This window comes from Aythya ferina (assembly GCF_964211825.1).
Source record: "Aythya ferina genome assembly, chromosome: 6".
NCBI classification, from domain to species: domain Eukaryota; kingdom Metazoa; phylum Chordata; class Aves; order Anseriformes; family Anatidae; genus Aythya; species Aythya ferina.
Genome location: NC_140303.1, coordinates 10,780,753 through 10,805,415, shown reverse-complemented (window position 1 = coordinate 10,805,415; position 24,663 = coordinate 10,780,753). Strand labels below are relative to the sequence as shown.

Below are 24,663 nucleotides of genomic sequence, written 5' to 3'. Positions count from 1 at the left end.
ACCAGAAGGTAAGCTGTTTAACTGTTATTTCTAAAGTTATATTTTTAGCCTGCACATTATTATTCCACTTTTTAAAAAATGTTGCATGCTTGAAAAAAAAGAAGTATATTTCTTATGTTAACTCTTCCATTATAGCAAAAAGCAGTCTCCTTCATTTGCTTGAATCTGTCTTTATAATTGTATGATGCTTCTGCTTACACATCTATACACATATAAAACATCCTCCAGCAATGTAATATGGAATTTTCCACCAGAATTTGAGCAAAGCATAAGGCCTCCTAAGAATTAGAGAGGCAGGATTTAAATTACATATATCTTCAGTTTGAGGCTTCCCTTTTGTCTTCAGGTGGAAGCTTTAAGATGAAAGGATGCCATTGCTATGCAATTTTAGAAGAAAAATTTCTCCTTACCAGTTGCAGTTCAATATTTTCCATACATAATACACTGTCAGCAATATATCCGCTTTCAGAACAGCACAGAATTCAATTCAGACACTGTTGTCACTGTGCTCCTTGCCCTTGGCCATATTTTTCATTGGTTTCATTATTTTATTGCCCTCATTATTTCTGGGACTGTAATAGGGCACAAAGTAGCATATCATTATCCCTCTGCAAGTAGCCTGAGACAAAGATTCAAGTATTATTTTATTTCCTCTGTGCTTTTTGTAGATCATAGAACAAGGTAATTAAAACCAGCAGAAATCTTTAATAGCTTTTCAGCTGTTCTTTTTTTTCTGAAGCTCTGATTGTTATCTGTTAAAGCAGGGAATGAAAAACTGTCTCGGTAATAACGCTCACTGAAACAAACTTGTGTCAGTCTTTGCTGCAAATTCTGGGAGAATTCAAAATATCTGCTGACGCCTTCATCTGTTTTACTTACCTGGAACAGCATCAATGATTCAGCTCTGATCACTTACAAGAATGCAAAAAATCCTGTGTTTCCTGTAAGGACTTGGAACAACTGGGAGTTGGCTGGAGGAGCCAGGGGACTGCATGACTGACATTTCAAGCAAAAGCATCTTCCTGAATTTCTTGGAGCGTCCTTGTTTATGCTGTTAGACAAGGGAAGTGCAAAGCCTGTTTGAGCTCTTAGGCTCAGTTGTCTTCTTTCCACACATAAATATCTTTTAGATAAAGATGTTACCTGAGACAAAGCTCTTTCTCCTTAAAGCAGCCTAAAATTTTTGACCACTGGAGTTTCCTGCTTGTTCTGTAGTTGGACACATTTCAGCTGCAGGTGTAGAAAGATGTAACATGCACGTGTGCGTTCTTGTGTTGGGTGTGCAGCAGCGAGGGTTGTTTCATGTCAATAGGGTCTAAACTTCTCTGTTCCTACAGTGGATGGCACCTTCTGGAAGGTAAGGAAGCAGTTTTGTGTCAAAGTCTGCACAAATTTGGACTTTGCAGCTGCTGGCATTTCCAGAGGAGAAAATGGGGGTGCGAATGTCTGGAATGTGGTGTTAGCCTTTGTCTGCATGGCTGGGGGGTAGACTAGTTTGAAATAAGGTCAAGAGGAAAAAGAATCTGTTTCCAGTGCCCCCTCAGTTCTGTTCTGTGTCATCCAGAAGTTCAGTTCTTAATTAACGAGTCCTTTCATTCTAGTTCACTTTTGAAGAAAACCTTACATTAAGGAGGCCCCTTGTGAGGAAAAGGATGGGGGAGTGTTAGCTTCTTGATTTAAAAGCATGTGACAAGATGCAGAGTGAGGATGAGCACTGGCAGTAAAACTTAACCTAACCTCTGCACCTCAGCTACCTCCAGTTAACTTTGTTCAGTCTAGAAAACAGCTGTGGGAGGTGGTGGTTTCTTAAAGAAGACAGGATATTTGTGGGGTTTTTGTTTTCCAAATGAAGAGATGATTTACATATTACGTGCTCCTGGCTTCTGGGAATCAATGTTTAAGGACTTGCTAAGCATCTGCTCCATCATCTTTAATAAATATCATCTGGATTAACTTGTTAACTCCTGTTCTTAAGGAAGTTCATCTTAGTCTCTGCAGCATCTTGTGGCATTTCCATCTTTAGGAAAAAATGGACTGTTTCACAAAGTGAAATCTCTACCCTGCTTCTGAAAATCTGCAGTTCTAAAGTTACTTTATAGGTTGATAGGAGAAGATTAAAAACAAATAATGAAATACTGGTCTCTGCCAAAGCATGGGAAAGAATGTTCTTGAGGAAAGCAAATTGAAGCTACCTGTGCAAAATTCCTCTAAGACCTTGTCTCAGTCCAGTTTTCTTCCTTTCCTAGTAAAATAATCTCATCAAGCTTTACTCAATCTGCATACAAGTCTTAAAACCCAGTGCGGAGTGAGCTGAGGAAATTTCAGTTGCGGTCTCTACCAGATCTTGGATGTGTAGTATTTTATCTTTGTTGCTCTCATATCTTGCTAAATTGCTTTTAGGTGTTCTGAAAGATTTTTGTGGCTAACCCTTGCTCTTTGCTTTATTAATGCAAATCCAACAAAACTCCACTGAGGCTAATTGAGTTACTGAGAGCTACCCCTGGGCATCTGTGGGTGATTATAACATGTTCTTGGCATCCAGTTTGTCTCGTACTTCACCCTGTTTAAATTGTTCTTGCTGATGCGGTTAGTTTCATTATAAACCTATAAGACTTGCATGAACAAGGATTATAGGGCTCTGATCTTAAATTTTGCAAATAATGTTTTCTTTATTTCCAGTACTAGTAGCTACAGTCGTATTAAAGGTCAATTAATGATGTCGTTAGAGTGGGCTCCCTTTTAACCTGCTTGCTCCTTACACACTGCAAGGTGAGGAGGTTGGGGCAGATGTTCAGTGAAGTAATAAGGATCAGTATAAGTGGTGATGCTTTACTGTTCTTGCTAATGAGGGGGAAAAAAAAAGGCAGTATTCTTGCTAAATGTGGTGGCATCAAGCTAAAATGCAGTGGTATTAAACTAAAACCTTCTTTTTTCAATATTTTCTAGAGACCTTTAATGCAGGCTCTTTTTGCTAGACTTTGGTGCAACTGATCTTATTTATATCTACAAATTGCAAGTGTGAAATTAGCTACTTAAGAGGCTCTTAACTTCAAATATTCCATATCTCTAGCAAAGAACCTTACGTGACCCTTCTGCATATGTGACCTTGCCTCCCGGCATCATCTTCTGTCAGGCAGGCAGCAAGCTTTATCAGTGAGTGCTTGCACACTTGCGACGGGCGTCGCAAACCAGCTCTGATCCACGTGAAATGGAAGAAAGCCACTTGTCTCGGTAGCTGAGAACTGATCCAACTACTGTGATTAAACTAGAGGGCCATTAAAGCACAGTTGCAGTAATCACCCTCTTCTCTTTAGGGAAGAGAACGTGCTAAATGAATAAACTCTATCACTCTCAAACCTGGGAAGTTCAGAGCTCTTATTGGCAGTAGTATCAAGGAATAAACAGAATTGTTGAGATTCTGACTAAAAAAGTGATCTCATTCTGGCTTGTAACAAACCGGGTTCTTAGCCAGGTTTGCCTGGAAAGAATGCCCAGACTGTGAATTTGGGAAGGAAAATAATGCAACTCGGGTCTTTACCCCCTCCTAAAATTGTGAGTGTCATCTCAAAAGTAAGTTTTCTTCCCCCTGTGTTTTTTAGAAAGCTGCTTGTACTTCCAAGACTTAGAATCCTGTGCTGATTATTTTACATAAATAAATAAGATATCCATGTCAATTTTAGAAGGGAGGTGGCATATTGATGGTGTCCTAATTGCTTTTCTAATTAGGATAATAGCAATTCTTTTTCAATTTATTCCTTTGACTTACCTTCCAGTGTCTTGGCATCAAATTCTCACTGGTGGCTCTCTAATATAGTGCTGAGACAAATGAATTTGTAACTTCAGGTGTTCTGGGAATCAATTTAACATGGCTACTGTTTGAAGTCAAAGGGTGTTGTGCCTATAACTTAAATAGGAGTACTCTGAGGTCAACAGAGCTTCTGGAAATGTCCCTGTAAAAGCAGTAGTGTTGTGCCTTTGAGTACAGTATGGCCTTTTATTTCCTTTTATGTGTCCTCTTAATCAGGATGACACTCACCCTGATGGAGAGACTATTAAAAGGGAACTGTCGTGTTATCCAGCCACTCATACACATTAGCAGCTTTAAAATTAATAAGATCTACTCAGGAAAAAGACCTGGGCTTTATTGAGTCAACTCAGCTTAGAAGTTGTCACAGAAGATGAAGTCCCTAGCTATATTAAAAAACAAATAAATAAAAATTTAAAAAACTGAAAGGCCTACAATGTGCTCTAATCTATTTGTATTCGTACTCTTAACTGTGAAATTGAGGTTTTCCAGCGCAAGGTCTTGTGGTGGTCGTACCACCCCTTAGAAGAAAGATAGAGCTTGCACATGCCTGCTGCTTCCAACAGTCACCATACCACACCTGAAGGTAATGATGCTGTCGTTGAGAACCTCACTGAGATCCACTTGGAGTCACTGCACCTGTACATGGGAGTGCAAAAGTAGTAAGCTAGAAGCAAGTGACTTGACACTAAGTTTTGTGTGCAGAGGGGGAAAAATGAAACAAATGGAGAAGGGGCATATAGGAATATAGACAAATGTGCAATGAAACACGTTGTGAAGATAGAAACACAACTTTAGCACTGTCTTTTTGTCTCAAATATGAGACGGATATTTCACTTCTTTGATGATTTTTTTCTTTAACTATTATGCTATATGAATCATTGAACGCTTGAATACAAAATCTAGTATGCAGGGGTTGCTGAACAGAGATAACCAACTTAGGATCAAGCCAGTCTGAACAAAGTCTGCAGTTAAAGGACATAGTGGTCTCTACTACATTATTTTTACTTCCTACTTCTTGGTCTCTGCTACTTAATCATGTTTACTTCCTCCTTCTTTTTAGGAAACCTTCTCCCATGGACAGATACTCCTTAATTGTTCAACTGAGGGTTGTAAGCACCTTCCTCTAACATCAGTTTCTAACTACATCAGTTTTCTGGATGTATTCCTAGACCATGATTCTGATGACACAACATGCAATTTGTTTTGTTTTCTTGTTCTTAATACTCTCCTTCCACTGTTATCTTGTGTGGTTTTGTGTCTGTTCTAACAATATTCTTACTACAGATTAACAGTGCTGTTGACAATAAGAAGATTGTATTGTTGAGACCTGAAGCATCATGTCTCCTGAGCTCGAGGATTCCAAAGCCTCTTTGCTACCTGCACACAGGCAAAGAGTTAGATAACTTCTTGAAATGTCCCTGAGCACAATGCTTCACAAAAACCTATTTGTTCTTATTTGTCAAGTGTGGCAAGACCCATGAGTCAGAGCAAGTTCTGCTTCTACATCTTGCAGGAAAAAATATGTTCTGGAGACAAAAATGCACTGTTTTTCCATCAGTAGGGAACATATGGAGAGGTTGTTGTTCCACAAAGGAGTATAGGCCTAAAAATGTTGCCTCTTAACATACTAATGTTAAAAAAAAAAAAAAAAAAGAGGTAATACACCTGGGCGCTAGGAACGTATGTTCAGGGCTCTTTACTCTGCCTGGAATACATAACTTCTGTGCCACCAATCTGTTCAGACACAGATCTCTTCTTATTCTAGCCTGCTAAGAAAAGTTAATGAGGATACCGATGATGCAAATATTGGCTAGACGAGTGGTGTGTTTGCATATTTCTAGTTTTTCGAGGAAACAAATATTTGTGGTTCTTACGGATACAGTGAAGGACAACATATCTAGTTGAGTCTTGCCGTCTTGGCAGATTTTCGTTACAAGTAACAAGGAACTTTAGGGCCTACAAATTACTTGGAGAAACTGGCATGAAATGGATGGACATATGTATGCAAAACAGACTTGGTCTGTTTTCTGTGAAAATAGGCATCCCACTAACGTTACAGTCACTTCCATGATTTTTTTTTTTTATTTTTAATTTTAAGGAAAGTAGCAGTACGAGACAGCATCGTAGTCTTCTGTATTCGTTCAACCTTTTATTACTTCCATATCGAATTTGCTCCATTTACTGATGCTGGCACTGAATGCTCAATTTGTGATGTACTCATCATATAAAAACTTCAGCTCTGTAGTGAATATCCTTGAAATTGAGCTTTTGATGGTAGATTGAAATAACTCATGTTCTTAATGAGTGGACAGTTCTGCTATTAAGTCTAGCTGAGAGGACTTTTTACTTTACTGTGAGTGATGCCCATTAACATCTGCATTTTCGTGAAAGGAAATAACAGCTTTATAAGTTTGAGGCAAATTGGGAGAGGAAATCCTGTTGAGTAGTGCCGATCAAATAAAATATTGGTAGAGCCTTCAGATTTTTCTTGAGTTAGGAGTACTTCAAAGATAGTTTATCACCATGCATTGTTCTTGCCAATAATAAATATGTCATATATGTTACCTTTCCAGAAAACACATTACTAGCTTCCTCTTCTAATATGAGTTCATAGTAATGTTCCTTGAAGAAAGGAACATAATAGGAAACAAAAGGAAAAAGTACAAATGATTAACTGTGCATTAACTGATACTTGTGCATGGAGGAAAATATATACGTATAGTCATAGTATCCAGCCAATTGTGGTTTTCTATATAGGTTTATCTTTCTTTTTTTATCTAAGTAAATTGAAGGACCTCTGGTAACTAAAGCATGAATTCCTATTACATTTGTGAGCTTGTGTAAACTGGTGGTAAATCACTGCTGGTTAGCTTTCAAGATCTCTAGGTTGAGATTAAATATTGGTACTTATTGCCATGGTATTCAAGTACCTTTTTCAGTGATGCTTCTCTTGGGCTTTCTTCCTTTCTAGGATCAACACCCCTGTTTTACTTATGTTTTTGTTCAGTTGGTTGTATTCTTTTATATATTGTGGTTCTTGTATTTGCACAGTAGAAGTAGGCTGCCTAAACAAGAAACACTGTGGGAAGAGTGAGGTACTACTAGAAAAGCTGCAACCTTAACAACACCGTAATCTTCGTGGAATGGTTTGCAAAGTTTCTTTCTCGGGTAATTTTTATTAATGAGTACATTGTGTGTGCAGGCGAAATGTTTCATCCTTGAATCGGTGACCACAGCAATTCCTCTTTCCAAAGTCGGGTCAGGTTGTACGTTCCACTAACATTAGCAGTACATTAGCATCAGCACATTCTGGATTGGAAAAAATAACTAGCCTTAAAACAAGGTAAAACTACATTGACTCTAAAAGACAATCTCATTAGGCAGCAGTGGTAACAAAAACAAATGCCACTGTTAAAACTCCAGCCTAAATCTCCAGTTTCTGCTGATCTTGAAGACTTTGAGATCCCATCTGATTTATTTGAGGCCATAGCTGCTCAGAAACAGCTTTGTACTTGCTTTGTAATTGCTCTTTATCAGGCAATTGCTTCCGTTTCATAACTGCGGAGTTGGTTCTACATGCTGGCTTTAAGCTTCCAAATGATTAGCAATTTGACATCTGACATTAAGTGGTTGACCTTTAGTAGTGGTTAAGAGGAACTGCTAATAATTCCTTGTGTTTACAGCACTGATTGTAGTGTGATACTGCTGCTCTCCATCCGACCTACATCTTTACAACCACTATTGTAAATTCTTTTCCAGTTTAAAATGAAATTGCTAACGTGTACAGGATGCGATGCTATACGGGTGCAGGGACTTCTAAGTCCCTGAAATGAAATGTCAAGCCTCTCTTAAAACATGGAACCTCTGTCTAAAAATAATGGTGAGAGTTGAAACTGATGCTTTCCTCATTGTGCTTTCTGTAGGGGTACGAGCCTGCCTGCGAAGTGCAGTCCGAGAACAAGAAGAGAAGTATGAAATCCAAGGTGGCCCACAAAGAGGCCGGCTCAACAGAGAACAGCTGGTGGGTTTTATTGCTTGAGACAGATTGTCTGAATGACCTCTGGTTCACACATTTTTGCCCTTTGCCACATGGGCAGATGCAGTAGATGTAAAATTTTAATGTGGCCTTGTACAGAAATTTGATGATGTGCAAGGTGATTGAAAGGACTGTGAGCATCCATAAAGCAGTCATTTTTCTCGATTAGTGGGTATGTTGCCATAACCTTGTCAGAGGGAACCTGTATGGAAGACGCTGCATGGGACAGGAAGTAATGCTGCTTTGGACCTCTCTGCTCAGCTTTAGAACATATCTGAAATGATCAGAAAGTTGAAAGGAAAAAAATATTTGAATTGAATCTTGTTTCTATATGGGAACACTTTATATTTAATTTCTGGATTACCCTGGAGAAGTTCATTAAGTGTTCGTAATAGTAGCTGTGAATAGCTCTAGCTCATAGTTGAAGACCCTGCTGTGCTGGAAAATAATCAAACATAAACAAGAATTCCCCATGTAAGCAAACTTTTCTCAATTGTATACTTATACTGAGTACTTTATGTGTTAAGTTATGGTTCTAGATTTTTGTGTTGATTATTTTCAATTGTACTTCTCGTTCACTTTTGCTTTGTTCCTGTGTGCTCAGTTGGGTGGTCCTGTGTTTATACTTTCTCTTTTTTTCCTTCCCTTAGCTGCCGAAGTTGTTTGATGGATGCTACTTCTATTTTCTGGGATCTTTCAGTAGCCACCAGAAGAGTGATCTTGTGGAGTTGGTCAAAGCAGCAGGAGGCCAAATTCTGGTTAGGCAGCCAAAACCAGACAGTGATGTGACGCAGATGATCAACACGGTGGCATACCATGCAGAATCGACTTCTGACCAGCGATTTTGTACTCAGTATGTCATCTATGATGTGTCTTCTAAATTCAAGCCGGAGAAAATTCGTCAGGGCAAAGTCTGGATGGCCCCCTCCAGCTGGATTATAGACTGTGTAATGTCATTTCAGCTGCTGCCTGTAAAGTGAACATCCCTGTCTCATGAGCAAGATTAAAAAAGAAAAAAAAAAAAAAAAAAAGGTTAAAAAAAAAAAAAAAGTGTTGACTCCTGAGCATTTGGGAAACTGATAAATACTGGTCTGAAGCTATGATTTATGTTTTGCACTTGGAATACAGGAGAGCTTTGACCATGTAAATGAGTTGCTAAGTTCACTGTCATGTGCTGGAACAAATGACCTTACGATGGAGGAGGGAGGTAAAGATGCTGCCTTGAAAAATGTGCCTTGGATTCTTTAGTAAGCTTTATTTTTGCATTTAACTTCAGTGTAATAATCGATGACATTTTGTAACTAAGATTTTTCAAAATGAAACCTTTTGCATTCTTGACGTAAATCAGGCCTTCATAGGTGAGAGAACATAACCCCATTTCTTTTGTGTTTAATATCCTTTGACAAGGATCTACTACTGTATGTGTCAAGATTTCCCAGCCAGGCCAGAATGTGTATTAAAAAAGTTTTTTTGTTTTTTTTTTTTTTCATTTGAACCTAGTCATTTGCCTGTATAGACACCTCTTCTCTCAAATGACACATGATGTTCCCCATAACTTGTTACAGCTGAATGTTGTAGGAAATTCTTGTCATAGGATAAGCCTTCTGGAAATTAAAGTAGAACTAATGGCCTGAATTCATATGAACAGAAACATTTTTGAAAATGCATCTTTAAATATTTTAATCTAAAATTCTTTATTTGTAGCAAGAGTGATGCTTTATTTGCTTCCATCCATCTTCATGCCTGTAAATGTGTAATTTGAACTCAACGCTATTTTCTGGAGGATTTTAAGAGTCAGAATGCTTCGTAAATTATAATCAAAAATGCTCCTGTAAGTATAGATTGCTATCATGGTTACATGAAAAAAATAACGATCACAAAACTATTATGCCTTGCTTTGTGCAATTGTACTTAAACTTGGCTGCAGTGGAGCAGTACTTGATTCTTGCATATTTGTTACAATTTTTAATTCTTTCCTCAAATTGATCATAAGTTATTGTCAATCTCGCTGCCTCCCTCTGTGCTCTTATGTCACGTAATGCCTTACATCTCGTGTGTTCCCTTGGTTTGTGAATTCATAACTTAAAGATTTTGTCTTGCCATGATATACAATGGAAATGATGGTTGTGGGATAAAATGAGGTTTGGGTTTTTATTGCTTGTAATAAAACTTACGGTGTCAGTCACTTCGGAGTGTCTTCTTGCATGAGCTTAGCTGCAGAATAAGTACGTGGCATGTCTGTATCTCAACAGGTAAATGGGAATGGAAGTACTTCTCTGTGCACCTGATAAGCTGTGAAGATGGCACATCCCATCTGCACGAGTAGCTCTGTAGCGTAAGAGTTCTGTGTAACCATCATGCTTGGAGATGCCGTGCTCGTTTTAAATGTCCTCTGTAGAACTGTTGGCAATAGACACTTCACAGATAATAGGTGTACTCCTCACCAGCAGCTACTAGAACCCAGTAGCTGGAGTGTCTTGATCTATCACTTCAGCTAGACTGAATCATTGCTCTTCACTAAATGCAGTTCTCGAGTACTTGCGGGTCTGGGTGAGTAAGCAGAAATGTAAGGCTCGTTAATAAAGGGAGTAGCACGTGGGATGAATGTGTTTGGGGTTTTTGTGCACATAAACACTGGAAGCAAATAAGGCACTGAGTCAATACCGTGTGGACTTGGTCATTTATTTTAACAATTGTAGCACATTTTAACTTGATGTTTCATAGCACATCAATATACCTAATGGGGTATTCTTTGCAAAAGTAGCAGCGAGTCTGTGCAAAATTTGTAAGCATGGAGCTTTTTTGCTCTGTGCCAGGAAGGAGTTTTGGCCCGTCAGGCATCCCTTTCCATGATCCTACCTAAAGGCAGAGCAGATTTACAAATTTTGAGAAAAAGCTGAGAAGAAGCTGTTAGAAAACTGCCATTAAAAAATAAATAAATCACTTGTTGCAATTTTGCTCCCATTTAATTTGACTCCTCTGAATCAAGTCACATTCCCAAGCACGGTTACTATCAAATCATGTTAAGAATCCCTCCTTTTCTTGCTGATGAGCAAGTCTTACCCCTCTAACTGAAGTATGCTTGATATTAGCTCTTGCTTCTCTCCTTCAGGGATTTGGAGATGGAGCCTGGACAACTTCGGTATGCTGAAAGAACCCGACAGAACTGGAATGAGTAGACTTCGATGCCAGAACTGAAGCAGTTGTCAAATGCTACTGAAGCAAGGGGTAAGTATTTAAAAAAAATGAACAGAAAAACAGAAAATTCAGCGATGCAGACCCTGATTAATTCAGTGCTGCTAATCATAAACAGAGGTATAGCACTTGATTAAAGCAGGTCTAAAAAAAAAAAAATAAAAGGTCCTGTAAGGATAAATCAAGTTCCTCAAACCAACGGATGGATTTCGGCTGATAAAAACAAGGTTATAAAATCATGAGTCATGTGGCAAAGGGTGGGGAGGGATCATTTTTCTCTGTCTTCAAGTGGTGCGTTGAAGGAGGCTAGTAGGAGGCAGGCTCGAAATAGAAGAGGTATTTCATGCCCCTCGAGTTGCCATGGGGCACTGATAGCTGGTTTGGGTGCTATGGGGTTACAGCGTGGTATGAAGTAGGGTTCATCAGCAAAAATATGTTAAATGCTGCTAAGAAAATTGGTTATAACATGGGTTTGTGCCAGCTTTCTCCTAAAATCCATATACTTGATGTGTGTTGATGACTGGGTCATTTTTAGAGGCAAAAAATAGTCTTGTATCCTGGATTATAGACGTTTTAATTAATCTTTTGTTTCTACCTCAAAAATGCTCTGAATCTCGGAAAAGCTAATAATTTTTTCAGGCAGCTTCCCCTGAAATTCCTCTCCGTAATTCGTTATGAATTAGCTCACCTGAGACACCCGGTATCACCTGCAGGAGCAATGTCATTGGTTTAACATTGCTCATAGTTAACGGGAGATGTTGTTTTAAATCAATTTTGTGTGGTCTAAGGGAGAATATGAGTCCTGGTAAGTATTTTTTTTAATTATTAGTATTTTATTTTTTTATGGATAGTTGTGTTTATTGAAGTGAAACACATCTGAGAGTATGGAGGTGTTTCCTTGCATCAGTGTCCTGGGTAGATCCCAGGGAATATAATCATAAAATAGGTTCTCTCTCATGTGTCTCTGCTTCTATTTGGTTGCTTGTTTTCTTATCCCTAAAATATCTCCCACAGGTTCCTGTCTGAATTAATTGAGATAAATTTTTGAGGGAGAGCGATTAATTTCCTTAAGAAATAAATGTACTCTGGGCAAGCCTGGGGGATTGGGATGCCTGGGGAAATCATTCTCTTTGGACTTCATTCCTGCAGCTGTAAACCCAAATCTGTCCTACGCTGAGGTTTGGTTTGATGTTATCTGAGAAGTGGCTTCTGAGGAAGAAGTGAGTGGCTCGTGAGAAGGTCCTGGAGTCAAGTGGGAGAGCCAGGAGCTGGGTTATTTCTGCAAGTGTTTGGGGGAAATAACAGGCAAACAAACCAGTGATAGCAAGCAAGCTTTGGGTCTCAGAATGGGCACATGTGGGAGATGCTCATGGGGTGAATTTTGATGTCAGATTAACCGATATTAATCAATTTGGCTCCCATCTCCTTTTTTCTGACTTTCTCCCAGACTTTGCAAGAAAAATTCAAAGTAGGCTTGAATGTTATTTTAAAATCTATAGGGAGAGGTCTTTGGACAGCCAGTAGTGGTTAGGAAGCAGGCAGTAGTGTCTCTTACGGAACAAATGAAGATTCAGCTGTTTTTAAAAGCAGTACAGCATGTTCTGCCTTTTCAGACCACTTTGACTTAAATTAACGCTAGTTTAACTACCATTAAATTACCCTTAAAAGCCAAGGAACGCTTTGTATGTAATCGGGTGGGGGAAAGTGAGGAAGTTTCTCACCTTCCTTCTGTTTATTATTATATATAATATATGTATATATATATATTGAAGTTGCATTTGCTGTGGGTGCCTCTTTTTTGAAGAAGCTGCCACAGTGAGTGCTGCTCGCTGGGGCCGGTGCTGCTCTGAGCATCCCGGCTGTAGTTTGGGTCCGGCTGGATCTCACGGTCTGTAGAAAAATTTAACAATTTTCCTGCAGCATAAAAGACCTGGAAGAACATTAAAAAAAAAAAAATCTAATTGGGAGCCTTTTAATTGAATTAAATATTAATATGGCTAATGCGATCGATGCCGTATTGATTGTGTTAGCCACAATAATGTTTAATTCAATAAGTCTGCGGTGCTGGACCTCTTCCTTCCCTGTATTTATTCGGTATTGTGCAGCAGCACAATGCCCTTATGCTCTGCCCCACCTCGTGCTGGGGGAGCAGAGACAATATTGCTGTCAATGTAAGCATTGCCCGTCACCCCCACACGCTTTGCTTCTGCAGCCCGGCTCCGATGCGATGCTCCCGTCCCTCCCTTAGCAGCTGAGTCCCAGCAGCTGTGGCAGAACGGGAAGATTTCCTCCCCGCAAGCTCCCTACCATGCTTCTGAAGAGGTGCCAGGTTCTGGCTTTAAACTCAGCCAACCTTGAAGAATTTTATTTGTGGTTGTAAGCAGAAGGTTTTTATTAAATTAAACTTCATGGTTTTGTTTAGCTGAAAAATCAGAGGCAGATGTTCTCCCCATTTCAATCCACTTACAGTACAAGCTTTCTGGCTTGTTTTATTTATTTATTTACTTATTTATTTAATTATTTATTGCTGTGTTACTCTCATTTCATAGCACCTACGTTTGTCGAATCCAAGGAAAATCCAGTTTTGTTTTGTTTTGTTTTTCCATGCGTTTCCTCCTCAGCTAAGCAGCAGGGCTGGCAGGTACCAGCGTGAGTCCACGCCGATGGTTTCTGGCTGCCTTTTGGGGTAAATGGGGCTGGGCTGCGGGCTCCTCCGCTCTTGGAAGGTGGTTGTGAGCTGTGGCTGCTGAGGAGGCTAAATCATCATTTTCTTCTGTGCCCTGCAGGTGATAAATCTTTGTACATGTTAAAATATTTGATCACGGTGGCGAAACACGTCTGAGTGCAGCAGGGAAAGTGGCTATAACCAGCCCTTGGGATGTGCTGCGTATTCCCACACCTAATTAGAGCACATTAAGGTAACTATTGAAGCTGTCTTTGCGTATTAAATGATAATATCCACTTCTCCTGCTTTCCTTCTTTCCCCTTCACATCCCTGAAAGAGAAGCGCTTGAGTGAAGAAAACCTCAAATAAAGACATTTGAGGCCATTTTGTGTCGGGAGAGCCCAGGGTCACCCCACCCCGTTCAGCTCCTGCCTCACACCGTGCCATGAACACGGGGTGAAGCTCCCAGTGCTCAGCTCCTCACCAGCGCTCAGCCTCCAGCCCTTCCCCTCTCCAGGCCCTTTTTGCAGGGTTTCTGTGCCCAGAGCAAAGCTGGGAGCTGGCTTTAATCGTTCTGCACTTGCAACCATCTCTGTCCCTGCCATGCCCACGCTGGATTTTTACAGATATTCCCTGCGTTATAACATTTGCACACCATGGTTCCCCGATGTTTCCTTCTAATGGATTTTGCATTAGTAGCTAGTATCGGGAAATCTAGTACCAAAAGGTTAATGTACATCCATTAGTCCTTTCCCCCCCTTCCCTCCCCTTTTTCACGTGCTAGTAGAAGACAACCAATTTCAGTAAATACATTAGGCCTGGAAAAAGTCTGGAAGCACTTGAAGCTCTCTATGTGCAAAGCTGTGGGGCTGTTAACATTGTCCTGCCTCAGCACTGCAGGATTTGCAGATGCTGAGTGATGCTTGTCAAGCGCTTTCCAGCCTCCATGAGCTCTCTTTTCCTCACGAAAAGAGCTGGGGGTTTTGAGACCAGCTTTTTTGTTGCTGAGTGGATTACTTTGACTTGTCGATGTCCTGCATGAAGCTGGGCTTTCACCCGTGTGCTCTCAGCTCTGGGCAAACTAAAGAGGAGCAATAGCAGGGCACCAGGTGGACAACCAAGCTCACTTCTCCTGGAGCAGGACTCTCCCTGGACCTGCAGCAGATGTTTTTTTCCCTCCACCCCAAAAAGCCCATGTAACAATTTATTTCTTGCTAATTGGGGCAAAGCTGAACCCCAAGTATATCTCATTGCCTTCCCTGACCTGCACTTCAGATTTTTCTGAAGCTTTTCCCATCTGTTACTCTAATGACCTCAAGTCGCAAGTGGGAGGAGGACTGGTGATTTGTTTTGCTTCCCGATGTGTTGATGATTTGCAGAATGGGCTTTGTTCTTTAACTGAAAACTTGTATTTTAGCAAGGCAGCCCTTTGAAAGTTAAGAGTTTGGGTCATGATACTGGCACGCTGGTTGTCTTCACACTTAGCACTCACTTGGCCTTGCCTTTGCAGCCTCCTCCCGAGACCCTAGCGGAGAGCCCCAGCAGCACCCTCCTCCTGCACCTTCTCCCCATTATTTCCAGGCACCATGCCGTTATTCAGGCTATATGGCATGAGTGCATGCACTGAAATCTGTGCTCCCTGGAGAAAAAAGACACAACACTCCCGTGCCCCTGCTTCTCCAACTCTTCTCCAGCTCCCAGGTAAGCTCTCCTCTTCTGGATACTCACTGACTCAAAGATGTTTAGGTGAAATTTGGGGTGCACAAGCAACTCTGGGTATGCAAGTTGAAAATGATGCAGAATCAAGGCCAAAAGGGAAAAAAAAATAATCCTGTGTGCTTTAACTTAATGAGAAACCATTCACATCTTTCCATTTCTGATCTGTATCTTTCCATTTCTATTCTAATGGTAATTACTGTAGCAGTTTATTAACAGAGAAATCATTTGATGGCTTTCACATATTCCCATACTTCAACTATCTAACAACCTATTGATTCGATAGCTTGGCAGCATTCCTGATTGAGGAGCTGGAGTTTGATTTTTTTTTTTCTTTTTTTTTGAAGCACTTTGATCATTTCGCATGCAAAGGATAATTATTTTTGTGGTTGAAACAAGGGATGGATTGCAGATCGATGGAGTCCGCTGTATGTTCTCATGTGTTATCCCTGCCGCACCCCGTCAGAGCATTTCCTTACGGAAGAAGCTTGAAGAATTGTTTGTGGCTTGGAGTTCTGATCCCTGGATTACTACAGCCAGCGATGGAAAGGTATGGCACACACCTGCAGGGAGGTAATCTGCCGAAAGACCACGACATTAGCTGATGATCATACTGTCATTAAAGCTGTTACAATCACTGCTATTATATTGGGAAAAAGAGAAACGTTTGACCTCTAGGAGGAGAAGCTGTGCCCCCGCGGGGCTTTTTGTGCCCGTGACCCTAAAACAGGGCTCCTAACTGCTTTGTTAATCACTCACACGCCGTGCTGAGATGGCCCAGCTTGATCCTGCAATGCCTAGGTGACCCCAGGACCTATTGGGAATAAGACAGCGGGAGGACTTGAATTACAGGTTAGGCATTTTCCCGAATCATATATCACAGACTGAAAGCTTTATGACTTCGGAGCTTACTGTATTAATTTTATGCATGAGCGCTTTATTTTTGCCATACGCGATATATCACTGGCTTACTAGAGCAAAATATCATTAGACCTGGAAAGGGATTTGGTCACTTACACTTTGTCACCGAGGATCATTGCGCGTAGATTATGTAGGGCCGTACGGTGCCATTTCTCATGTGTTTATTAAGCGATTATAAATATCGAGCAGCGCGCCTTCAGGGGACACTTGGGATCTGTTATTGTAGCCACATTTCATGTAGAAAGATGGCATACACGCTGTGATTTGTGCCTCAGGAGGCACCGTCGGAGGGTTTGTCTCAGGAGAAGACATCCCTTTGTGGTGGGAGCAGAAGGGCCCGAGCTGCCATCATTGTGTCTCCTCTCCCATCCTTTTTTTTTTTTTTTTTTTTCCTACAGAAAAAAAGAAATAAGAATAAAGAAAAGTTATAATGCATCCTGCATGAGAGTCACTGAAGGCTGGGCCTCTTCCGGAGACCAATTCCTCTTTAGGTATTTACTTAAAATTGTATTTAAAATGTTTCCTGCTGGGTATGTAAAGCACAGCCTGAAAGCGTGGCTCTTCTCCATCTCTGTATTTCTACTTATAACCAAACAACACAAGCCCACCTTTGATTAAGTGATCCACAGAAGAAAAAAAAAATGCAATCTGCCTCTCAAATGTTAATTAATACTTCCGTGATTCATTAATGAAAAGGACCAAAACAAGAAGTAGGCAAGCAGGAAAGAGCCTGCATAAATTCATGAGCAGCCTTGATGGAAGTCTGCACTGAGCCTGAGCAGTGTTTGCAGGAAAATGGGGTAAGAAAGGTCTGCAGCAGGCCCCCGGAGGAGGAGGAGGCATTGCCCTGTGTTACATGATGGCGTGCTTTTATTAGTTTGATGATGTGCGGCGAGACTATTTCTCTTGGAAATGGGTCTTTGGTTAACATTTCATTTTCCTTCCCAAAGTCAGCTCTCGCTGGCAGCGATATGAAGCACAGCTCCCTGCAATTGGCTGGCCCCAAACTTTATTAATACCACTTGTTGCTGCTGTAAATGATCTGTTTCAGGACAAGTAATAAAGCTCTTCTTTTGCAGGTAAGCACGCCCTTGCCTGTTATTGCATGGAGTTTCCACAGCAGGGGGAGGATGAAAAATCTCTTAATAAAAAATAAGAAGAATAAAGCTCATAATACGTTGTACCCACTGTTATATCACTTTTATACCGGCTGCTTCTCTTTAGCAACTGGAGGCCAGGCACTAATTTAGCTAAATTGGACCTTTTCTGATGTGATCTATCCTACTGATATCATGTTTCCAGTCATTTTCACATGGATCCAAATGACAGCGCCTGGAAAGCCACCAGCCTCGCTTCTGCAGACCCACAGAGGGCACAAGTTTCCAGGGTGGTGCAGGTCCCATCCATTAGCATTAACATACATTCATCTTTGAGTGGATATGAGAAAATTGGATTGTGGGGCCTGCTGCACTTACCCAGGGGAATAATTTGAAGTGTGATGAGTGGAGCTTCTGATACCAGGGCTGGGGAAGGGCAGGAGATGCCTGGTGTCCCCTGTGCTGGCTGCAGCCCTGTAGCATCAAGCCAGGTTTTCTTCTGCAGGAGCAGACTCTGGCCCAAATCTGTGCTTGTTTGCAGGGAATGTGACTCAGCTGTTTTCATGCTTCTTTCTTGCCGTGTTCTCTAACCTCCTCAATGTCTCTCTCTCTTGAATTGTGACAGAAAGGCTGTGACACCTCGAGGTTTCCCTAGGACAAGGCTTGAGAATGGTCACCCGCTGGCTGCCCCAGCGCAGGGAGGTGACACAACGCTTGCTACGTATGGCAGTGATTTACAAGAGGTGGGACTGCAAATGATGCCTCGGTCTCCAGACTCCAGCTGGGTGGAGACCAACCTTGGATCTTGGTTCTTGGATCTTTGCACCCAAGAGGAGCAGGCAGGAAAACCCCATCATCTCATGGCCCTTGTGATATCTCCACCTGGTAGGAATTACAACATCCCCAGTTTCCCTGCGCTGTCCCCTTGCTGGGAGGAAATCCTTCACCCTCGGGGAAATTTTAACAGAGCAGGGCTCACGAAGGGCGGCCCCCAAGTGCCTTCTGCTCCTTGCCCTGGGCCGCCTTCTATTAGATATTTCTCATGCTGCTGACAAAACAGTGGGATTTAGGAGGTTTTTAGTAAAACCACGAAGGCTAACACATCCTACGGGACTTCACGCCATGGTAACAAACAGGCTTTATTTTCCAGGCAGGTCTCCATATGTTTTCTTTTAATGCTGGCGGGGCAGGGAGGGGTAACGCCGCTGTTTGTTTAGAGATGCAATTAACCCAAGCGCAGAGGGCTGCGGCAAGCCAAGAGAATAACCTTGAATCCAGAGAAAGTTAGGGGAAATTTAAAGCCATCTGCAGCTCCAATGGGTCCCTGCGCACCCCTTGTGCTCACAGTTTCTATTCATGCCGATAAAGTGCCAGAAGATATGCAATACAATGGAAAATTGCTTCTTTGGGTATCATAGCATCTTGACTTAGAAGTGCTTTAACCTTGGCCTCATGCTTCCTGCGGGGCCTGTTGTCTTTGCTGCAGAAGTGCCGACACCAGCCGGGAGCGTGCAGAATTTTTCAGTCGAGTAAAATTAAAGCCCAAAACCTTTTACCATCCTCTCAATTCCAGGCATGTTCTACCTGCATTAAATTGAGCTTAATGGACTGCAAAACGAGCGTTTCAGCACGTATGGGAGTGGGTTATTTGTGAGAGGACAGGTTCCTCACATCCCCTTTCCCCCCAGCCCTGCCGTCCCCCAGGACCACATGCATCCATCCACGTGGGGGACGAAGAGATCGCTACCACAGCACAGCTCCAGAGCAAATCCACAGAAGTCCTCCAAAAAGCCTTTGAGGTGGGTACCAGGGTGCTCCGTTTCTGCAGATGGCTCCAAGGTATGGGCTGCAGCCTCCAGCCTGGCTTCAGCATCATCGGCATGCAGCAAAACCCAACAACAACCTACTCCACGCTGCTCCGCCACGCATTCAGGTCTCAGCCTGCAGCCACGGTGGCCCAAGGGTGTCCAAGGCAGAGCCAGCCTCTGCGTGGCCTGCAGGGTGGGTCAAGGTCATGGTCTGCCTAGAAAATCCTGTGTATTTAACCCTGCTTTGGGTTAACCCAAACCCATACACACCCCCACCCTGTCCCCAAATCGCTTCTGGAAATGTAGGAGGTACATCTGCAACTATAAATATATATATGGTGTCTTAAATATACGCGTGCAGACACTTCCTTTCAGTATGTTATTGCTCTGTTCCCAGTGTTTTAAAAGCTAACCTTCCCCACTACAAAGGTAGGTCCATTTTCAATAAATTTGTCATTTTCTATATTGAATTACTGTTGCAAAAACATATAATTTTGCCTTATAAAAGGCATTCATTCACTATACATTCACAGGGGCCTTCTTTTCCCTTCAACAGCCACCGAAGAGAAACACATTATTGCTCATGCTGTGCTGGAGGCTGTGGGTTTGCTCTTTGGCTTCATGTTTTGCAGCTCCGTGCTGATGCTGCCTGGCTCCAGGCTCCCTGCAGCGGGGACAAGGACAGTTGTGTCTGGTGGGACTCGACTCACGACATGCCACGTAATGTATTAACGAGGACGGAGGAAAGCAATGCTCTCTGGATGGGCTTTGCCACTGTCTGGGGGACAATTTGGGGTAAAAAGTGGCACCAAAGTGTGACTTCGGGGTAAATATCCCCAGGAGGAAGGGTTGCCTTTCTAGAGCCGTGCATGTTTCTCTTCTTCTCCCCATCTCCCACCATGCCTGGGCCAGCTGTGCAGTTTCGCTGCAGCCGGGGTTTTGCCCAGGGGAAGTATTTGTGTGCTTCCCTCCACAGTCACTTCTCCATCTGCAGAAGTCTCTGTTCCTCACATTGAAAGTGTTGCCCGTACGGCCCTGCTCTTCTCTTACTCCATTTCACGAGCATTCCTTGCCTTCTCTATCTACACGCCCCAGGCTGTACCATTTCTCACTCTGTGCCCTTCATCCCTCATCTTTCCAGCCCAACTCTCCACCTTCCCTGGCTCTCTTCCTTACCAAGTGCCTGTCCTTCTCTCTGTCCTTCACCACTTCCCTCCCCTTTGGTCACATTCTTATCTCCTCTGTCTCCCATTTAACCTCTGATCTAACTTGGGCCAGTCCAGCTGGTACAGAGCAGTGGCATCATTTAGTCATCCATCCACCCATCCACCCATCCATCCATCCACCCATCCATCCATCCATCCCTATATCCCTTTATCCCTATAATCTCATTCTGCAGCCCCCGTAGTCCCAGCTGGCCTTACAAATGAGGCACTGTGGGGTCCTGGCAGTGTGCCCCCTGCCACGAGGCCACCCCGTGCCACGCGCCCCATCGAACCTGTGCAGCTCTGAGCACAGCCCTGCTGCAATCCAAACCCGTCCCTGAGCATCACCCAGGGGAAGGGGAAGGCCGGGGGGAGGTTGTGCTCCTCCATCAAGTAACATATGTATCAGACACCTTTCCCTTGAGACGGCAGCCTCTGGAAGCCCAAGACGAACCTTTCAACAAGATTAAAGAGATGGTATTAATTGCTATCGATCATGGGTCAACAAATTAAATTGCATCTGCAACTGCATCTCTGAAAGGTCTAAATGAGAAGAGTAGTTAATGGGTCTGGCTGGCCCAGAGCTGTGATTAATTAAAGGGAGAAATGAACTAAAACACACACACAAAAAAAAATGGAAAGAAAGGAGATTGAGATGAGGTTGAAATGCTTTGTAAATAAACAGGCTCAGAAAAAAAAAAAAAGTATCTGGGGAGAGCTGGATGGGATTTCAATTCCTGATCCACGCTGTCAGACCCGGGGCTGGCTGCCACAATTTTGGGCTGTTCTGCTCTGAGTACCCCAGGTGCAGCTGAAGGGGGGTCAAAACGGGACCTGGTGCCCAACCCTGCTCAATTTGGGGGAACCAGAGCCCTGCCGACATTGAGCCAGGACCTCTTGGTGCCCCCACGTCCATGCTGCTGGGAGTGATGCTCCAGCTCATGGTGCGTGGTCCCTGGGGCTCCCTTTGGCTTTATTTATTATTATTATTTTGGGGATTAAAAAATTATGGGGGGAATAACGTGCTCGTGATCCACCTCGCCACGGGCAGAGCAGAACCAAAAGGGTTTTCCCGTGGGGAGCCGGGGCAAGGGAGCAAGGGCGCTGCCGCTGCTTCTTGGAAATAATTAACTAGCACAGCATGGGATGTAGATGGCGTTTAATTAATAATGAAGAAAATAATAATATGTGGCACGTATAGCGCTGCACTTGTTCCAAGCACTGTACAAACATTAACTACAGTAATTAAGCTGTAATTAATTAGAGTAACCGCTAATCACTGTAAATAATGATGCATCTGGAGGTAGCGAAAGGAGTCTGCGGGCTGAAAGCAAAGTTCTGGGTTTGGGAAGTGGCATCGAGTGTAAAATGGCACCTGGGGGGGGGACCGAGCGCGTGGAGGGGCCGGAGCTGGTGGGGAGCTGGGGTCAGCAGAGTCACAGACACCACAGATAGAGAATTTTTTTTTTTTTTTTTTTGCTGGTTCACACACTTTATATTTAACAAAATAATTTTTTAATAATATATTCTTTTACACGTCAAATATTGTTTCTAGAACCCCAGCCCACCCCCCTGCTTTTTTTTTTTTTTACAGAATAGTTTTGTTTTTTGTTGTTTTTGTTTTCTTTTTCTCACTAGTTTCAGGCACACTATTGTTTGAAAATGCTGAAGCTGGGCAGTCACCGACAGGCAGCAGCTCACAACTCCACGTGACGATGGCTTCGCTCGCGGTGCGCTGCAGGGAGCAAATCCTCGGCCGCAGCACGGCCAGCACCGCCCTGGTGCCTGTCCTGTGCCAGCCGAGGGCCTGCCCCCGCCGAAACACAAAATGGGGACGAAATAAAAGGATAAAGGCAGCGGTGCGGCGCCGCCGAGCGTGCTGGCTGGTGGCGCTGGAGGATGCCGTGGGCAGGATTTGCTGTCGGCGCTGGGCCGACGTCTGCCCAAAGTGATGGTGATGGGCAAAAAGCAGCAACCGGGGCATGGGTGGAGGAGGGACCCTGGTGGCTTTTCCCTCGCCGTGCCGGCACGAAGGGGAACTGGTGCACGGGGGTTTGGTCCCTGCTGCCCCAGGACGTGGCCAGCGTGTCCCGGCCCTCCCGTGCCTGTGGCTTTGGCTGCTCCCAGGAACAGGGGTGGCTGTGCCCTGGCCCCTGAGGGGAGCCCCAGGCTCTCTCCACCACCCCAACGGGACATCACATCCAGAGGTGAGCCAAACCCCATCCCAAACCCTCAAAACTCCCTTCCTGGGTAAGCTTGGCCCTGAAAAATCACAGGGAGAATGACTGGCCTGAGAGAAAGAGCTGGGGAGAAACCTCTCAGACCCAGGGAGGCGGCTGCTTTCCCGGCGTCCTGGCGAGGATGTTGGTGCCCAGGTAGGAGTCCCCACCTGCCTCGTCCCCACGCGGTGGGGAAGGTGTAGCACGGGTACAGCTCGCCTTGGGGCGTCCAACCTCATAGCCATGCACCCACCTCCATCCTCCCGCAGGGCACGTTCCCCTTGTGTTTCTCAGCCCCATTCTCCTCTTTTGGTCTTTGTCCCCCGCCTCCCAGCATAGACACAACAGGAATTACCCAGCGCTTCGCTCATAGCTGTATTGCCCCGACCGTCCCAGCTTAGGAAGAGGCTTTAAAAAAGAATGATAATAAATAAATCACAACAGCAAAAGAAATTCGGTAACCATGAAAAACCGCTGTCCACACCGTAGAAAGTGAGAGCAGTGGCTGAACCGGTGCCTCGGCGGCGTCGCCAGTCAGAGAGCTTGCACAGAGTTGGTTTGTTGTTGTTGTTGTCGTTTTGTTTGTTTGTTTTTCCTTTTTCCTCCCCAAATTTCACTGCCGAATCCCTCCCGAGCGCTGACAATTACCAAAGCGGAGCGGCTGCCCAGGTGCTGGAGGATACACGGGGCGTAAAGCAGGGGATCGGGGTGGGGACCCCTCTCCCGCGAGGAACCCCTCGGAGCCCCGGGGGCTTTGCTGGTGACCCTGCTGCGGCCGGCGGGGTGGGAGCGCGGGGGCCGTGCGGCTACAGCGCCTGCTTGCCCTGGCACTCGCGCTTGGAGCACTGCGCCGGCTTCCACCAGTCCCCGTTGTGGCAGTGGCAGATGTTGCAGTCGTCCACCTTCACCTCGATGCCGGCCGGGATGATGGTGGTTCCTGCAAAGCAGTTGGGACCTGCGGAAACACGTGGTAGGAATGAATACACTTTGTTTTTTGGGGTTTAATTTAATTGAGTCGGGTATGAGCTTGGCATTTCATCCTGCCCGGGGGGCTGTGGCTGCCCCATCCCTTTAGGACTCCGGGGAGAAGCAGGATTTTGCTCCAGCCAAGGAAATTCAGCAGCAGGTGTTGAACAGGTCCCTGGCCATGGGACATGGGGATGTTTTAAGGCTGCTTTCGGCCGGGGATTGCACCAGACAACCCCCAAAGGTCCCTCCAACCTCCGTTTCGGAGCTAGGAGTTACCAGCCAAGGGCATTCAGAGAAAGTGAAAGGCCAAACTCAGTGTCTACACGCGTACATAAAATCTCTGTGCATCTTTTTTTGGCAGCCTTTTGCATGAGGAAGTCTTCCAGCAAGGTCTGCAAGGCTGAAGGGGCCCACGAGCACACGGCTGCCTACAGGCAGTGGGACAAGACCTCAGCTCTCTGCACGGCATCTCGGGGTTGCTTTTTTTACAGCAGATTTACAGCACCACCAGCCACCGACTCCCAGGGGAATACATGAGGGGAGGCTGAGGTCCCCAGGTCCCCCGTTTTGGGGACAAATCAATGGGGAAGGGAAAAACGCAGCAATTTGGGGTAAATCAGGGGAACCAGAAGTGGGGAGGAGCTGCAGGGGATGAACAAAGCAGCACCGAGCATCCCCGGGCTGTCCCCGTCAGGCCACCTGAGGGACCAGCTGTGCTCGGAGGCTGGAGAGAAGGGGAGAATTGCAGAAAGCGGGGTTGATTTTATGATTATTTTTTGTCTTTTACCAAATGGGTGGAAATCTGGCTTTGGGCTCTACTAACAACTGCGTTCCTGTGAGATGCCTCGCTGCCTTCTCGGGCTCTTCCCTTTTATCAGACCTTTCTGCTTTTAATTTAGGCCAACCCATCACTGCTCCAGGTGATTTTTTTTTCTCTGCATGCTCTCCAAACAGCCACCAACAGTCACCAAACTGAAACTCTCCTCAGCACGCCACAGCCAGCTGGCCGTGGCACGCTGCCTCC

General features: G+C 44.0%; 3 protein-coding genes across 4 annotated transcripts in view; 2 read left to right on the top strand and 1 right to left on the bottom strand.

The window, feature by feature from the left end:
- BARD1 (BRCA1 associated RING domain 1) overlaps positions 1 to 10,029 on the top strand; it is a 43,851-nt gene extending 33,822 nt beyond the window's left edge. Inside the window, exons 10-11 of the mRNA XM_084524427.1 lie at positions 7,732 to 7,829; positions 8,495 to 10,029. Of these exons, the coding sequence (XP_084380553.1) occupies positions 7,732 to 7,829; positions 8,495 to 8,824 (428 nt within the window). The 3' untranslated portion in view covers positions 8,825 to 10,029. The remainder of the gene's footprint in view (positions 1 to 7,731; positions 7,830 to 8,494) is intronic.
- Positions 10,030 to 10,031: 2 nt separating this feature from the next.
- On the top strand, positions 10,032 to 20,596 carry LOC311439123 (uncharacterized protein). The gene is made up of 9 exons (XM_084524436.1): positions 10,032 to 10,179; positions 10,957 to 11,072; positions 13,826 to 13,957; positions 15,215 to 15,405; positions 15,820 to 15,970; positions 16,740 to 16,832; positions 18,064 to 18,323; positions 19,127 to 19,237; positions 19,803 to 20,596. Exons 4-8 carry the CDS (start codon positions 15,291 to 15,293, stop codon positions 19,234 to 19,236), a joined length of 729 nt encoding a protein of 242 aa, XP_084380562.1. The 5' UTR covers positions 10,032 to 10,179; positions 10,957 to 11,072; positions 13,826 to 13,957; positions 15,215 to 15,290; the 3' UTR covers position 19,237; positions 19,803 to 20,596.
- Positions 20,597 to 23,032: 2,436 nt separating this feature from the next.
- Positions 23,033 to 24,663, bottom strand: part of VWC2L (von Willebrand factor C domain containing 2 like) — a 36,955-nt gene continuing 35,324 nt past the window's right edge. For both annotated transcript variants that reach the window (XM_084524442.1, XM_084524441.1), the window contains exon 4: positions 23,033 to 23,625. In XM_084524442.1, coding sequence (XP_084380568.1) covers positions 23,477 to 23,625 — 149 coding nt within the window. In that variant the 3' untranslated portion in view covers positions 23,033 to 23,476. The remainder of the gene's footprint in view (positions 23,626 to 24,663) is intronic.

Bases quoted from the DNA above. Each gene is read 5' to 3' on its own strand.
- LOC311439123 (XM_084524436.1), top strand. From the start codon at position 15,291: ATGCCGTTATTCAGGCTATATGGCATGAGTGCATGCACTGAAATCTGT. The intron at 15,406-15,819 runs GTAAGCTCTCCT...GGTTGAAACAAG, and splicing joins AACTCTTCTCCAGCTCCCAG to GGATGGATTGCAGATCGATG. The intron at 18,324-19,126 runs GTAGGAATTACA...CTTTCCCCCCAG, and splicing joins CCTTGTGATATCTCCACCTG to CCCTGCCGTCCCCCAGGACC.